The following is an 18347-nucleotide window of genomic DNA, read 5'->3' as shown; positions in this document are numbered from 1 at the left end:
AGATGAATCTCTCTTCTTTGCACCCTGCCTAGATGTTTCCTCAAATTTCATAGAAAAAAATCACTTGCACAGGCAAGAATAAACTCAAGATTTCTAGATTCCCAAGAGACTAGGCCCTAGTCCATAATTGTATTTTATTTACTTGCTTGTTAGTGCATGAAACTATTTTTCTATTTTCAGAGATCTCGCTGTCATATTTTTACCATATAAAACATCAGTCTGAATGACCATACAAAATGTATTCCCAGAAACAAAATAGCACCTCTGAGTGTCTCAGCCCATCAGTGATGCAGGAAGTTCCTTTTAAAGTTTAGGTTTGGAGGTTATTTATTCTGCAGCAATTCAAGTGTGGGCCAAACTGATTGTTTTCTGTCTTAAATTGCATTGCAGACCTCAAGAAAAAGAACATAAACTATTGGCAAATTTATAGCCTTTAAACAAAATTGCCTTAACTTGAGGGGATTCCCTTAATATTGCTTGTTATAATTTTTTTCTCATTTTAAGAATGCTCCCATTTCTTATGAATTCAGAACATGAAGGGACACATGCAGGATTTGCTTCAAGCTAAACACACATACACACACACACACACACACACACACACACACACACACCAATATCTTTTTAATGTAAATTCTTCATGTATTGGGTACCACAGCCAAAGGACAGAATAGAAACTGGCATGAGAGAGCTCAGTAATGTCATTCCTTTTCCATCAGCACTTTAATTCTGTCAAAAAAATAGTAGCATATAATACTAAGGCCAGCCGAAACTGGTTTGGCTCAGTGGATAGAACATCAGCCTGCGGACTGAAAGGTCCCAGGTTCGATTCTAGTCAAGGGCATGTACCTTGGTTGTGGGCACATCCCCAGTAGGGGGTGTGCAAGAGGCAGCTGATCAATGATTCTCTCTCATCGATGTTTCTAACTCTCTATCCCTCTCTCTTCCTCTCTGTAAAAAATCAATAAAAATATATTTTTTAAAAATACTAAGGTCAGCAGTCCATACCAGGAGGATATTCAGTAAATATAAAAATTATCTAATGATTTTCAAAATCAATGACTTTACTTCCCTTGTTCTCCAGTGTAACCCCTCGGTCTACAGTTTCAACCACTTTCTTGTTATTTTTCTCCCTTTCCTTTGTTCCTATCATTCCATGTCTTCCAAAACCCCAAAACTAATACTTGAAGAATGTATGTTATATGCTAACTATTCTCAGAACTGTCCTGTGTATTAACTTTATTATAATCCTCAAAAAATCCAATAAAGTGGGTACTCTTATTGTTCCCAGAATAAATATGAGAAAATGGAGACAGAGAGTAAGTGACTTGCCCAAAGTCACGCTACTAATCAGTGATGATTAACTGCCTAGACACTCCTGATAAGCCCCAATGGCAAAGATCACATGAGCAATCAAATTGGTACCACCACATGCCCAGCTGGTGTGGCTCAATGGTTGAGCATTGACCTATGAACCTAGAGGTTACAGTTCAATTCCCTGTCAGAGCACATGCCCAGGTTGCAGGCTTGATCCTCAGTGGGAAGAGAAGGTGCAAGAGGCAGCCAATAAGTAATTCTTTCTTGTCATTGATGTTTCTTTCTCTGTCTCTCCTTTCCTCTCTGAAATCAATAAAAATATATTTTTTAAAAATTGGTACCACCACAAACTATAGTCACCTTCTTTGTCTAAACCTTTACCCAGTTCAGCAATTTTATGCTTTTCAGTTGGCAATTTTTTTTTTCATTCTAACAACTGCCTCAACTCCCTCTTTTCTTCATCTTCTCCCTTCACTCTCAGTTGACTACTGCCCCTCCTCCTTCCCAGAGACAGTAGGAGTTATCAGACAGAAACTCCTTCAGCTTCCTGTTGTCTGTTACAATGGAGGGAGTTTCCCATCTCCCATCACACAACACAGATTTCCATGCTCTTTTGCTTTCTCTTATTCTGTTCTCTTTATTATTCCTTCCCACCAACCTGGTCTTGCTTTCACTGCTGCACAGAATTTGCTCCTGTGTCACCAATAAACTTGCCTCAGCCCATATCTCCTATGCCATCTCACTGGACACTGCTGTGACTGCTCCAACCACAAATGTTTGCTTTGCTTTGCTTCTCGGATACCATCCACCACTATTGTTTCTCCTTCCTCTTTGGAAACGTCCTTTTAGTCACCTTAGTTGGCTCCACCTCTGCTGTCTGCTGTCCTCTTGCACTACACCAACTGCTCCAGGGAAACCTTACCCGCTCCCCTGGCTTCAATCACCATTCATTTGCCAGGGACTCCCAGCTGTCTCTGTGTAGCTCCATCAATTCTCTTCCCCTATTCAGCTCTGCTTAGATGATTCATGTGTGCATAAATGCAAAATTTTCAGCATTAACCTCATCTCTCTCTCCCAAACCCTGCTGCATTATCAGTGTCCTAGATACTGGCTCAAATCAGAAACTTGATGGGCATGGTTTTATCCCACACATCCCATCCACCACCAAATCACATTGATTATATCTCCTAAATAGTGCTCACACCCATTCACTTCTCTCTGTTCCCATGGCCACCACCCTAGATTAGCCCACCATTGGAATAATGCAAGAATTGATTAAATTGGTCAATTTTCTGCAACCCAGCCCTCACCTCTGCTTCCTTATAATTTATACTAAAGCTAGTGAAATCTATTTAAAAAGTAAATCTGATGATGTCACGATTTCAACTGCTCTTTAAATGGAATCCTAAATATGATGTTGAAGGTCACCAAGCACTAGCTTCTACTGATGTCTACTTTTATTTTGGTCCCACTTTCAGCAGCTTTCTGAAGTATCTCAAGTGCTTCCCTATGCCCCAATGTTGTATTGCATTTAGACGCTGTTCACATATGGCTTCTTTGCCCCCTCCCTGTCATTGTCACCAAACATTTCCTCAAGGCATCCTTATCTGACTTTGGATCTAGATTAAATGCCCTTAATATGTGTGCTTTATCTTATTTTTCATAAATTTTATCCCATTGTTATTTATATTCCAGATCTACTTTTGCCATATCCACACAGGAAGAAAATATTACTGACTTGTCAACATCATATTTCTAGTTTGAAATATTTCTAGACTAAACTTATTATACAGTTTGTGGACTGTTTTTTACTAATTTTGTCATCATTTCTGTGTCATAGTTATTAGCCTCCTACAGGCTTTGTTAGATGCCATTAAAGTAAATGCCACTGTGCTATCTAATTTACCTATGGCATGTCTAATATCATAGAGGGGCCTAAAAAGATATTTACAGTTGTAAATACATGAAACACAGAGTCTATTCTTGTTTTATTATTTATTAAGTATGATATTCTTTTTCACACAAACAACTGTAAACTTACTCTTGCCCCTCAGTAGGTAGCTTTGGTCATATGTTCCATTAATAAGATAATCTTCCCATCATCTTCTTTTCTAGTTGCAAATCGTTTTGTGTCTTTGAATAGAAAGAATAAAAAATGAAAATTTTCTGTTTCATTTCTATGATGAAATGTATTATTTGTGTGAGAAGGGTGATGGGGATGATGCCTACTTTATTGACAAGGATATCCCATGTCCCATGTCCCTCCCCCCACCCAGGGAGGATGTCCATTTTATTCTAGTGTGTTCAATCAAGCATACTATTTTAAGGTGATTAAATAGGTTGGTAATTCTTTCTCATCAGTGAAGTAAATAGTTTTTTCAAAGATGATACTAAATTATTTGTGAGAAGTAGAAAGTTTGTTGCTTAACACATTTTATTTTTCATGTGAAAGGTAAATAAAACTGAGTCGTGCAATCTTTTCCAACCTGATTCTATCCAAAATATCTATAACTGAAGACTATTTTCTTTCAAGCAACTTGGTTGGGGAAAGTGAGATCAGTAAAGCATCCAAAATGGCCCCAAATGCTGTGTCACACATGACACCTGAATTCTCAAAGTCATGTGGGTAAAAATCACACTTATCAAAGAAAGACAATAATGGCAGCTCAGAGGTCAATACTGAAACTTGTAAGTAATTGAACCATTTAACCACCATTTACTAGCTCAGAATTTCTCCTCAGGAATGACGTGTTGCTAAAAGCCTTGTTCTGGTAGCATGCTTAAATTCATTGTGTTACTAGGAAAATTTCCTAGTTCCCAATGATAGGTTTTTTTGTTTTTTGTTTTTTGTTTTTATCCAAGTTGCCTTATCCAAAAGTAAGGATTCTCACATCTTAGCCGGCATCATAATAACCTGGAAAGTATGCTAAAAGACAGATTGCAGGGCCCCTACCTGGCACTTCTAATTCAGTAGATGTCTGAAGGGGATGAAGAATTTGCATATCAGAGATGTTCCTAGTGATGCTGATAATGAGATCAAAGGCCTACACTCTGAGAATCCCTACCCTAAAGATATGCCCTGTTCAACAACACTTAGCATTCCTTCCTACCAAATTATGTAAAACTTAGTCTCCTCTTGGTCATTCCGAATGCTTCTTTATTCTTTCGTAATTCCTCTAGGCCAGTACTATCTGATAAAAGTACCATGTGAGTCATGATATTTTCTAAAATAAAATTTTCTAAATTAGCCCCATTAAAAAAGTAAAAAAAAAAGAGAGATGTAATTAAAATTTTTATTCCTCACCCGAGGATATGTTTGATGATGATGATGATGATGATGATAATGATGATTATTATTATTATTATTAGAGAGAGAGGAAGGGGCAGAGAGAGAACACCAATGTGAGAGAGAAACATCAATCAGTTGCCTCTCCTACATACCCAGCCAGGGACGGAACCCACTATTTAGGTATGTGCCCTCACTGGGAATGGAACTCACAACCTTTCAGTGCATGGAATGAAGCTCCAACCAACTGAGCCATCCAGACAAAACAAGATATGGAATTAATTTTAAGAATATGTGTTATTTCACCCAAAGTATCCAAAATATGTTTGTCCAACAGTAATTGATATATAAAAAATTACAATGAGCAGTTTTGCATGCTTTGTTTATGCTCAGGGCCTACTAAGCCTTTGAGATTGGATGTTTTTTCACATTCACAGCACCCTCCTTTTGATCTAATCACATTTCAGTGCTCCACAGTCACATATGGTTAGTGGCTGCTGCAAGGGCCAGCCCAGCCCTAGACCTTTAGCGCCAAGGACACTGGAGAATTGATGGCTCTGTGCGGTCTGCCTCTGTCTGACAGTCACTACATTTTCTCTTTTTTAAATACGCCTGACTGTCAGAAGCATTATCAATTTAATAGCACATTTTAAGGACAAAAACAAAACTATTACATCATTAAGTACACACATTGATTTTGAAACACATGCCAGTATCAGAACTGTCTCTATTTTATGCATAGAACCAAATATGAAATGTCACAATGCACTGTTTTTCTCTTGCCATTTTGTTCTATTCAAATCCTCCCATCAAAAGCCTTTTTCTTCCAGCAAGATAATGCACACTAAAATACAGTATTTGTGCTTCTTTATTTTTTCTTCATCCTCACGTAATCCTACACAAGCACACATGCGGAAGTTGGTCTATGTTTGCTTTATAAGAATAGGATCATATTATGCCTATACTTCTCTGTATAATTCCTTTATTATTCAATAATAACTCACAAAAATCCCTTCAAGTCAGCTGGAGGTTGCAATTCATTCTTTTTTAATGGCTACAGTAGTCCATGCGATGGGGCACCATAATTTATTCAATATTTCTGTTATTGGCAGGCATTCATACTTTATGCTGGATTTTCAAGCACTAAAAAAATGCTACAAAAAAACCTTTAGATAGATAGATGTTTTGATATATAGAGATATATATATTATCTACTCTCTTATTCAACTTGCAATCTTTCTGTTAGGTTCTAACTTAGACATTCTCTCAGCATATCTGAGTCCTTTCTTTCCAACAAACTAAAGCATTATCATTAGTAGTCCAAGAATTAAATCATTTTCTTAATGGATCCTTACACAGTCAACAGGTTAAGATCAATGCATCTCCCTTCAACCCTCCCCAATGATGCTGTCTTTATGCACAGAAAAATCCACATAGAAATTATTTTACTGTTTTATGCTTACTCACTTTGCAAAAAAAAAAAAAAAAAAAAAAAAAAAAAAATATATATATATATATATATATATATATATATATATATATATACATCAACAAGATTAATTTCTTCACTAGTGTTTTAAAATTAACAAAATAAAAATTGGACAAGAAACCCAAGGACCAGTACTCTATAATATACCGAAAGTAGCAGCTTGTAACTTAGGTAATAACTATAATCAGAATGATAAATAGCAACTCACAGTTTTTAAAAATATTTTTTTATTGATTTTAGAAAAGGAAGGAAGAGGAAGAGAAACACCAATGATGAGAGAGAATCCTGCACACCCCCCTTGGGGATGAGCCCTGACTGGGAATCAAACTGTGACTGCCTGTTTCATAGGTCGATGCTCAACCACTGAGCTATGCTGGCCAGGCAGCAACAGCTAACAGTTGTGGAGTGTTGGTATGTGACAGGCACTGTTCTCATTGTTTTCCATTTGCTAATTCATTTACTCCTTCAAAACTCCCATAAGGTAGGCACTCTTGTTATTTCAATATTATCCCCACTTTGTGACTGGGGACCCTGTGATCATCCCTCCAGTAAATGGCAGAATCAGGATTGTAATGTGGAAGTCAGAGTCCTAGTCTCCTCACCTACAAGTAAATCAATTCAGTGACTCGATAATTAGGTAAAAAACCACCGCAGCTCTTCTCTCTGAACCTCAGTGCCTTCCGCTATAAAATGGGTATGGTCATACCAGTTCTCCAACCTTTAAGATGGCTAAGAAGAAATATGAACAAAACTGGAAAACCACAGAAAGCTCTAGCAAGAGAGGTTGTCTTGTTTCAGCTTGAAAATTTGGCTGAGACTATCTCCTCACTCACAGCAAACACTAAGCAAGAGTTCTGTGCAAAGGCAAACCAAGACCTACGCTGACCACACACACAGCCTTCTGAAAGGGAGGCTGATGCAGAGGGCCAGCTAGCTCCCAGCGGGAACCACGCCAGGCTCTCACAGCCTGCTGTTCTGCCTGGAATTAGAAAAAGAACAGCCAACCTTTCCCTCTATTGTACAGCCTGACCGCGTCCTTCCTCTCCCTGCTCCAACCCTTGCATTACTTAATTGGAGTGCTGAGCTATAAATCTTACATACTTAAGGGCCAGGAAACTCTCTGGAGCCCTCACACCTAAAATCTGTGTGGGAGTTCAGCAGTATTGAGTTTTCAAATAAAATGATTAACAGGAACCTTGAGGGCAGCCTCGGAGAAAACAAGCCTCCCTGAGTCTGGCTACTTTCATCGGAGGATGCTTTTGTTCTCGTGTGGAATGAAATGGGTTGAGTAACTCAAAACAGGAAGAGAGAGGCTCTCCGTTCTCCACTCAGGGAGCTCCGTCAGCGATCAAACCCGTGTCACTGCCCTCTGGCCAGGCCTAATGAGGCCAATGAAACCTGTTCCCCTGTTCCCGGGAAGGTTTCAGCCACTTAGCTCCATTTTAACTGCAATCCGTTCTAATTGCTGGGTTTTTTAGAAACGTTTTCTCCAAGATTATAAAATAGTAAGAAATCGGTGCACCTGATCAGAAAGCCAATTTGCATTTCCATAGCATAATAACATCTATCAGACTTCATGAAGCAGAGAATTAAAATCCGTTAAAAGGAAGGACATAATCTGATCCGGTTCTGCCCCAGACTGAGGCCTCCAAGCCTACTATTTGCTGAAACAATGATGTAGGTGCGCTGCCAGGCAAACATGGGATGTCTGTGGTCTTGCACAATAGGAATCTGCCTCATTGATGCCCAGAAAGATCATTTACAACCAATTTCTAAAAGACACCAAGCATCAATAATAAAATTTCAGATCAAGGCCAGAAATTGGGATACCCAAACAGATACTATGAAGCATATGAAGTTGTTGTCTGAAGGAGGATTTTCAGGGATGCCATACCATTTCAAAAGTTGAAAGTATGTGTAAATTGGCCGTGACATGCCCATCTTTCCTAGGTTCTGGGAAGGGGGAGGCTTGGCAGGAAAGAGGATTTGGGTCATCAAGCAACAAGGACAGGGCATCTCCTATGGAGAGATCTCAGTGCCAGTCGGCCTGCCTGCCGAGATGATCACTAGACTCATGCTGTGCTTTCAGCCATATCTGCTTCCAGGGAGCAATTCTGCTTTGCAGTTATGGAGGAGAGCTTGACGAAAGCTGCTGGAGGGGCCCACTTCTCTGCCCCACATGGGAGTTTTATAGCCAGACCTACCCCTTTCCATTCACTATTTGTCTATTCACCTCTTTGCCTTCTCTCTCTCTCTCTCTCTCTCTCTCTCTCTCTCTCTCTCTCTCTCTCTCTCTCTCTCTCTCTTTCTCTCTCAATATTCTAGGCTTTCCTTTCTAACCCATCCCACACTATCCCAGGTGCTATGACAATTCAGAGGAAATGAAAAGTAGCTCTCACAGAAAAACTGACTTCTAGAAAAGTGGCTATGTGTCAGCTAGCTTAATCACTTCCGAGCAGTGTGACTTTGAGAAAGTCACTTGGCATTTCTATGTCTCATTGACTCACCTATAAAAACAGAGAAAATAGTAGCTCTTGTGAGGAGGAAAAATGGCCATGCATGGAATTTCTTTAAAAGTACTCCAAAAAGTATTTTCACTGAACTCAGTGTTGTCAGCTGAGCTTCCTGCAAAAGAAAGCTGGGGTGTCAGGAACCAAAAGGTGTATAATCATGACTGGCTTTTGGGGTAAATAACAACACAAACACAGAAAGAGTCTCCACAAGGAGTGGTCAGCCAGGGGTCAGAACAGGAGGGTTGAAATGTAAGCTTTCCTGCTGTTTAGTTCTCTGCCCTTCATCAGCTCTCTTAATCTCTCCCAGCATTACTTTCCCCACGTGTGCAAAAGGATCCATGGAAAACACCTTATTGCATGATGGTGAATGAGAAATTTATATATATACACAATATATATATATATATATATATATATATATATATATATATATATATATATAGTGTAAACTATGAAGAAATTTTCCACTCTAGGCCTAGGCATTCTACTACATTGCCTTGCTTATTTTCTTCATAACACAAAATGACTTGAAATAGCCCTATTTAATTGATTTTTGTCTGATTCACCCAACTAGAATGTCAACTCCCTAAAGGCAGAAAGTCTGTCTTATTAATAGCTGTATCACTCATGCTTAGAGCATTCTTGTTCAGAATGAATAAATATTCAAGACAAGCACACTGGTAGTCAGCCCCAGAAAAAGAAAAAAATTGAAGCTGATAAAGTTGGCCACATGGACCCCTCTCCTGATCCCTCTCAGTATTAGAAATGAATTCCCCCCTTCCTATAATTGGGGAATTATCTACATAGAAAGAAAGCCCGTCTCTTCCTAGCGAAGCTGCAAATGCTACCTATTCATACTCCAGTCTCCTTGGCAGCTGGGGTGCAGGGGTTTCACTGGACTCTGGCCCCAGGCTTATTACCTGTTGCAGACTTTAAATTTAAAACTAGTCACTTCAAGCACAATAGGACCACATAGTCTTCATGCTAGCAAGGCTGGTAAGAGAGGCCCATGGTTCTAGCAGCAGCATCCAAGATCCTGGGTTGGTGAAAATGATGGAGCAAGCTGCAAGCACTCACCATATGTTTTTACTTGATCACATCTATGGCATTACTTTGGCCCTTGCTCTGGGTTGTATTATTCCCAGAGATAAGTGCTTTTGGCTATTCTGGATAACCTCTAGATGGAATTTCCTCTAAATTATGCCTCTTGTACAGGATTGGTATTGTTGCTTGATGGTAGAATCCTCCTCTTCTCCAAACTGCCCAGGAGAATTGCTATCAAACTGCACAAAATCCTTAAGGGACTCCAGAAAAGTTTTTCTTCTACAAATTATACCTCCTCCCCTCTAGCCCTTCTCATTCACTCAGATCAAATTATACATTTCTTGGGCCTTGTTTCCCCTAGAATCTTACATTCTATAAGGCATAATCTGGTCAATTAATTCAAGCCAATGTGTTAATTGATGACACTAATTTAATATTACCCCAGCACCTTAGCAGATGCTTTTAATACTTAACTTAAAGCAAATAAGAAAGTAATGGGTTTTTACAACTATTCAGGTCTCGGGCCAGTGAAGGCTCTTCTCTATGGCTGCAATCTCAAAGGAATTGTATCCATCAAAACAAGTCATATCTAGTCTGACCTTAGATGCTATATAGACTGATCATATTATGGAATCAATGCCTTTATTTTATTATCACACACACACACACACACACACCTACCTACTTAAAATACTTCAAGTGCTTACCATGGCTTTTGGAATAAAGATAAAAAATGTTACCATAGCCAACGAGGCCCAGATCTTGAGCCCTAATCTAGTGATAAAATGTTTAACAAACTAGCTCTTGGGTCAGGGGAAGGGGTGGTTAAAATCCTTTGTAGCACTCACTGATTTGGGTAGCATATGTACTTCTACCATGGCCAGTTTCAAGTTATCAAAATAATGTCAAAAAGGTTACAAGATTCCTGAATATTTAAAAAATAGTCTCTTCAAGACAAGTTTGAGCTACCAGCTCCAGCATACACTATTTTCCAAGCCTCTAGAACTTGTTTTCCCAGCCACTTCTTATTGCACTCACCATTCTAACCCCATTGGCCTTTCAACTTCCTCATAGGGTCATAGTCCCCCTTCCTGCCAGCTACACGCACACACACACACACACACACACACACACAATTTTTCCATTTACCTATAGCTCAGATCAGGCTCTCTGTTCCAGCTTCCCACATCTCTCTGATCCTTTTGCTTAGAGCATTGATTTCACACTCTACATTTGTTTCTTCTTGCAACGGATGAGATGTTTCACATCAGAAGCAAGTATGGGTCTATAGGATGATCAAAGAAGCTATAGACTGCCTTTGCCATATAATTTCATGGATCCTTTTATGAGGGAGGTTTTAGGACTATCCAAAAATAGACATTTTAGTGAATGAATGGATGTGCTCAGTTCTGATAACCACAAATATTACAGTATCTCTTCTATTTTCTCCCAGTTTCTTAGGTTATTGACACTAGAGAAGATTATTCCAAATGTGTTTTCTCTGATTACTAGATATTCTGTGTAGATGCCTCACAGGCTGAATTTGTGAGGTTGAGGTGGGAAGATAGGAAAAAGTAATGCTGATAAGACAGTGCTTCGGGCTCCTTCAGCTATCTTGCCAGATAAATTCTGGGTTTATATATTTAATAGATTGGTCTTCCTTATAAGATTATTTTGAATGATTTTTTTATTGTTGAAAAAAAAATGTTTGCAAACCAGTTTTAACTTTATAGGTATGGAAAAAATAAGTGCTCCAAGAAGTACAGGATAATAGGGAAATAATTTATGTGCTTCCTGAAAATTATTTTTTCATGTATGCTGCTTTTTCCTTCTTCCCTCCTTGATCCAAGTCCCAGTAAAAATTTAAGTTGCATTTCCTATGGTCTTGATTTTTCAAAAATGCGAATCCTTTGTGATGCTAAACCGTATGGCCCTCCATTTGTAGTCAGTTACAGAGTGCTGGTCTAAAGTCACAGAGATGATTGGTTATAGAAGCACAACTTGAACCAGGTCTCCTGAGTAACCGTTCCTTTCATTTTGCTTCCCTGTTGGTCTACTGTCAGCACCAGTGGGAACCGCTACCCAAAGGAAAGCCCATGTCCCATACTGCAGGCATCTTCTCACGAGAGCTACATTTGCATTGTTAGATAAATTACATTTTCTGGAAACAAAAATCCAAATCTAAAATCTGATAAAGTTCAACAGAAAAGTGTCCCCCATCTTCCTAGCCATCAAATTCCTTACCTCAGATGCATCCTCAATACTAGAACCAGCTGGACTTCCAGGTTCTGAATAGAAACTCAGGAAATGGGTAAAGAATCCAGCAATGCGCTCCATGGTGTCCTATAAGTCAAAGAGATTTGAATTCATATTCCATTGATGTCACTTACTAGGTACGTGATTTCACACAAGTCATTTTCTATCTCAGAGTCTCAGAGTTCTGAGGATGAGAATGCACACCTTATATGGTTTATTGGAAAGATTAAATAAGACAAACTCCTGTCATGAAGTGCTCAAGTGATGATTGCTCTCTGTTCCCATTAATTAATTAATATTTTTATAGTTATATTACTAGGGCAAGGCCAGATATATACTGAGTGGTCAGATTATTATGATCTCTGAACCCATAATAATCTGGCCACTCAGTATATATGTGTGTGTGTGTGTGTGTGTGTGTGTGTGTGTGTGTGTATATGTATGTGTGTGTATATAATATATATATATATGTATATATATATGTGTGTATATATATATATATACATATATATATAAAATATTAGAGGCCCGATGCACAAAGATTTATGCAAGAATGGGCTTTCCTTCCCCTGGCTGCCAGCACTGCCTTAGCTCTGGCTGGAGCCTTCCCACACTGCCCAGAGGCCCAGAGCAGCTGGGATAGTGCGGCATGCCTGTATTGTTGCCATGGCGAGAATGCAAGCGTCCCACCCCCAGCTGTTCAGACCCTGTATATGCAAATCAGCCCACATATTTGATGGGTTGATTTGCATACTCACTTCTGATTAGCTGATGGGCATCATGAAGGTATGATTAGTTTGCATATTTCTATTTTATTAGTGTAGATATTAGAGGCCCAGTGCATGGGTGGGGTCCAGCCAGCCTGGCCAGTGGGAGGGGACATGAATGGTTAGCAGGCCTGCCTGCTGGTCAAATTCCTGGTCAAGGGGAAAATTTGCATATCAGCCTTTTATTATATAGGATATACATTGAGTGGCCAGATTATTATTATTATGTGTTCAAAGATCATAATAATCTGGCCACTCAGTGTACAAGGTATCCCCCAAAAATGTATATACACTTTAATAGCTGATGGTTCAATTTTGAAAATGAAATGTAGTTTAATAAACACTGCCTTTATAATTATTCAAAGTGTGCATATACATTTTTGGGACACCCTATATTAATAGATAGATGATAGATAAATAGATAGATAGATAGATAGATAGATAGATAGATAGATAATGTGTATATGTGTATGTGCATGTATAAAGCCTGATCCATAAGTTATGAAAATAATTTTGCTTCCAATATAGAGCTAGTTTGTTCATCATGTGTTATTCAGTTAAACAAACATATACTAAGTTTTTAATATTTGCTGGACATAGTATTAGGCCTGGACCATAAGAAAGGGTAGCTATTCAGTTCCTGTTTTCAAGGAGCTAATGATTTAAATCCTACCTGGCAGATGAGAAGTCCTATGTTCGTAGGGGTCTCTAAGAGATAAGATCTCCCCACACTGTTGGCAACTGCCATGTTCAATTCTCAGTTCTCTGAGCAATTTGTGTGTGTTTACAATTCTCTGATAATTGATGTGTCTCTGTTTCCTCATATGCTCAGCATCAGAAGGAAGAAAGAACAGTTGGCCACCATTTGTCACCTAATATGCCTTCATTCGCTGCGAGTTATTGAGTTATTTCTCTGTCTTCTCTTTCTAGATTAAATAATTCCAATCCCTTTAACCTTTCCTCAGAGGTCCTATTTGCCAGCCTTCAGTTTAATCATTTTCACTGCTCCCTTCTGGAGTCTCTCCAAGCATTCTGCATTAAAATACGTTGCTTTCTTATTGAGTTCACTCTTCTAAGCATCTCTTCCTTCACATAAACCAAGACAGAAGGAATCAGCTCCCAAATAAAAGAAAAAGAATAGACAGAAGGATAGATTTCCTATATAAGGAGCTCATGTAGAACATTCAAATGCTCAAGGAAAATTAACATTAATTGTCACTACTATTAAGAAGGACAGACCAAAACCATTTCTAAATTGTGCCAACTATTCTGTTTGACAATTATCTAAATTACTTTTCAGCAGATCAACTTATTAACAGCAAACACCAGCTTTGCTTTAGTTACACCTGAAATTTTCAGAAGACTGCTAATAAAATCACTAATGATATCAAATGGGATTTTTTGGTTCTGTGAAATACATCTGATCACCAAGTAGACCACAGAGAAGTCTCCATGTTATTCACAGCCATGCCTTTGACTGGTCAGTCCTAGAAAAGTGCAAGAAATATTTCTTTGCATTCTGTCAATCAATATAGATTAATATTTCCTGGGCTGAGATTGCAGCAAATTCTAAATAATTCCAGAAATGATGTATCAAGGCTGATAGAATACCTACTAATCATGGCATGACACCAATATAGGCAGAAAGAGGAAGATACAAAAACCAGAACCCTAGTAAAGTAACTCAACAGATGCATGATGACTAGTCAGAGATCTCTTTTTATGGAGAGTCCCACCTGTCTTTTTCTCTTATTGTGCCATCGAGATGAACCTACCCTTGTGAGATAGCAACATTCCTCTACACACACACACACACACACACACACACACACACACTCTCTCTCTCTCTCTCACACACTCACACACAGTTAAGATTCTAAGATTCTTTAGACAAATTTCCAAATCCTCTCAAGAAGCTGGAAGAACATTTACTGAATAATATTCTGCTTATTTCAGGGGCTGTTTTGCTTTGAAGCCACTGTTGAGAATTTTTTTTTTTTCATTCTTTATCTGGAAAAGTGAAAAGTATACTGAAGCTAGTGTTGCTCCTGCCAGTTGTAAGCTAGAACTGGCCGGGCAGAGATGGGTCTGTCCACACAGCCACAGGAGAACAGGAGACATTTTGGTTGCCAAGTTCTCTGAAGACTCCCTCAGTTCTGGTCACAGAACACGTCATGACTTCTTGTGGGAGTTTCTCAGGGAGGCGTAGTCCCATAGATAGGTGATTGTATCAAGCAATGTTTAATCCCAAGACTTGTAACATTAGCATAGTGATCGTTAAACAACCAGCATTTAGGATGGCCAAGAGCTTAAGAAATGCCCTCCCAGGTAAAAGTAGACAGTTCACCAGCTGTGTAATCATCAACCTTGACCTAGTAGGTCCCTCCTACCTTTACTAGTTCTCCATGTCCAGGCACATGACCTACGTGTTTGTCCCGCAGAGGGAAGGAAAGGCGTACGTCACATGTGCCACCACAGTGCGTGCACAATTGAGGTCTGGGAGTTCTAAAACAATGGGTGATGAAAGCCATAACACATTAATAGTTACCGATTTTATAAAAGCAAGATCCTAGTTATGAAGTGAACTACAAGTCGCCCCTGTTTTATTTATTTGATAGTAAATAGAGTCTCATAAATGCTTATCAAGTGGTAAGAGAGTGAGAGTAGGCATGGGTATTGATGTATGTGGCCAGGCTACTGTGTAGTGGTTATGGCAAGGGGCCAGGAACGCTAGATGAATAAATCACTAGTAGGCACAACTCTGGGCTCCTTCTTTATTCCAATATGTACTTTGGAGACTTAGATCAAATTATTTCAAAGAAACAGCAATTTGCACCACCCCACTCGAATCCGCTGCACCCTGGGAAGCAATTCTTATTCCATTTGAATCTGATAAATAACATCACCAACACTGAACACTGGCATTTGTTCATTGCGAGGATTAGAAGGGGAAAAAGAAATAAAACAAATAAAGGATAAGACAGAAATGAGAAAGAGACAAGAAGTGAAAACCTGAGATTGGTGAATTTTAAAAACATCCATCTATGATGAGCAGGTGACATTTTCAGTGAAGAGTGTCCTGATCTGAAAAAGTAAACTAAAATTCTGGTTGACTTTCAAAAGCCAACCATTTGGGTCATTCTTTAAATTAAAAAAAAAAAAAAAAAAAAAAAGACAGCCGACAGATTAAAGGAACTCCATTTATAAAAATCAAATGAACTTCTAACAAAGCTTGTTTGGGACATGAATAAATCATCTGGTCATGAATTATTCATTATTATCCAGAAACAAGCTGGGGATTCCAGGAACTGGGCTTGGGGAGGTGCTGACCCTGGGGTGGAGTGAGTTCATTGATTCATACCCACCAGGCGAAGCCAGGGAGCATGCCTGGGGTACCACCTTCTGATGCTGACCTTCCTGGATGCCCACTTGAGTTTAGAGAACATGTTAGCAGCCTTTGCACCTCAATGCATAAAGCAAATAGAGTTTAACTCACAGACCCTTTATTTGGAAAACTGCATCTTCTCAGTAACAGACACTATTTTTTTACCTCTAGACATTATATATATAATTGATTTTTTAAAAAATATATATAGAGGAAGGGAGAGAGATAGTTAGAAACATCGAATGAGAGAGAAACATCGATTAACTGCCTCCTGCAAACCCCCTACTGGGGATGTGCCCGCAACCAAGGTGCATGTTCTTGACGGGTACTGAACCTGGTACCCGTTCTATGCAGGCCAATGTTCTACCCACAAAGCCAAACCAGTTAGGGCTTTCATTTTATTTTTTAATATTTTTATTGATTTCAGAGAGGAAGGGAGAGGGAGAGAGAGATAGAAAAATCAACAATGATTGGCTGCCTCCTGTATGCCCCATCCTGGGGATGGAGCCTGCAACCTGGGCATATGCCCTTCAGCCCACAAGCTGACCCTCTAGTCACTGAGCCAAGCCAGCTTGCGGGGGAATGCATGCTGTACGCAGGGCACGCTAGCTGTGTGCAAACGATGGGAGCGGTGGAGAGTTTTTGTTGGAAAGAGGTGGCTAGGAAATTCTTTAATGAGAGACTGTTAAGCATAGTCTGACCTGTTTTAGAGGGTTGGACTTCCCAGCTCAGTGGGGTAGGGAGGGAAGAGAGAGTGCCTCTCAGATCCCATCAACTAATCCATGTGTGTGTGTGTTCCAGGCCCAAACTGCTTTGCAGGAACCACCATCATCCCGGCTGGCATCGAAGTGAAAGTGGACGAGTGTAACATCTGTCACTGCCACAACGGGGACTGGTGGAAGCCGGCGCAGTGCTCCAAACGCGAGTGCCAAGGCAAGCAGATCGTGTAGCGCCCGAGCCCGGCGATGCCCGGCAATGCCCACCTGCGGGGGGCGGATGCGGTGGTCTCCCCTCTGCACACATTTCCCACACAACGAACCGTTCACACGGACTCCCGCCAGCTGCCACAGGGTCACCAGCAAACCTCCTGGGGTGGATAGCAGTAGCTGTTTTCCTAAGAGGACATGTCTCTCTCGCTCTATCAGATATATATAGGACACGACTATGGAACCGCTTTTGTAACCACCCGCGCTGGACGGTGACTTGACCACTGGATTTCTGGGACAAAAACAAACAGCCTCACAGAAACAGGCTGCTTCTCCGGGGGCACTTCTATCCTGCGGGCACACCGTCTGCCGAGTTCATCCATGCTCACGCCCCTGTCCATCCTACATGGCATTTTTTCTCCTGTGGCATTCCTTCTTCCCATTGAGAGTCTAAGGGGCCAGATTTGTCCACCCAGCTGCGTCAAGCCGTGGTAAAGAAATGTCAGGAGCAAGGACCCTGCCCGACCAGGAAAACCAAAAGCATCCAACCAGTCCCTCATGCCCTGTAAGCCGAGAACAGAGAAGGGGTATGCAGAAGGACCCTCCGTTGGGCAAGGCAGGGACCTGGCCCCCGGTGCCTAGTCTGGGGGCTCCCCATTTCATTCTGACAAGCCACACATTCACCTGCCACACCTTGAAACTGCCAAATCACACACTGACACTGAAGTACACCACGAATGTGACTAAAGACCCCAAAGGAGACAGGTATCCCAAGTTGTAGCGTCCATCCCCAAACTGTCCCATGATGCTGACCTTGAGTTCAGCTTTGCTAAGGAGACACACTCCACCCCGCCGTCAGCTGGCACTCTAACCACAGAACCAGGGTGAGTCGCTCACTGTGAATCTGAACCCTTCTGAGCACTACTGGCCTTGGAGAACAGGTTGGGCTGGCAGCCAGTCATACAAGCAGGCAGTTTTTCAATGGTTCGGGACTGTTAGAGAAATGACCACTCAGCTCTCTTATCTAAAAACACAGATTCAGGACACTCTTTCCACCTCAAGTGCTGATTTAAACTCAAGATTAGGGTAGAGTGAGTCTTGCACAATACAATCCCATTAGTTGAACATTTTTTTTTAATGTATATATTAGATACTGAACAATTCAAGTGAAGAGTCTCAAGGTTGCCCTGGTAATGCTGCGAGTAGAGTTAACAGGAAAAATAAATAAATAAAACACACAGGGTATCTGATGCCACCTCCGAGTCAAGTGCAAATTGAGCAGTTCTGAAACCACATGGCATAGTTAGTTGCTTGTTTCACTTTCTTGTCTTGAAAACCCTGGTGCAGATCGGGCAAAAGGGTCC

General features: G+C 40.2%; 1 protein-coding gene across 1 annotated transcript in view; it reads left to right on the top strand.

Annotated features, from left to right (window-relative positions):
- The window catches only part of VWC2L (von Willebrand factor C domain containing 2 like), a 141935-nt gene extending 124913 nt beyond the window's left edge, over positions 1-17022 (top strand). The window contains exon 4 of the mRNA XM_036422103.2: positions 16859-17022. Within this exon, the coding sequence (XP_036277996.1) occupies positions 16859-17007 (149 nt within the window). The 3' untranslated portion in view covers positions 17008-17022. The remainder of the gene's footprint in view (positions 1-16858) is intronic.
- Positions 17023-18347: the final 1325 nt, after the last annotated feature.

This window comes from Pipistrellus kuhlii, unplaced genomic scaffold (genome assembly GCF_014108245.1).
Source record: "Pipistrellus kuhlii isolate mPipKuh1 unplaced genomic scaffold, mPipKuh1.p scaffold_m20_p_7, whole genome shotgun sequence".
Classification (NCBI taxonomy): Eukaryota; Metazoa; Chordata; class Mammalia; order Chiroptera; family Vespertilionidae; genus Pipistrellus; species Pipistrellus kuhlii.
Note: the sequence above shows the minus strand (reverse complement) of the source record. Positions and strands in the feature narration are given on the sequence as shown.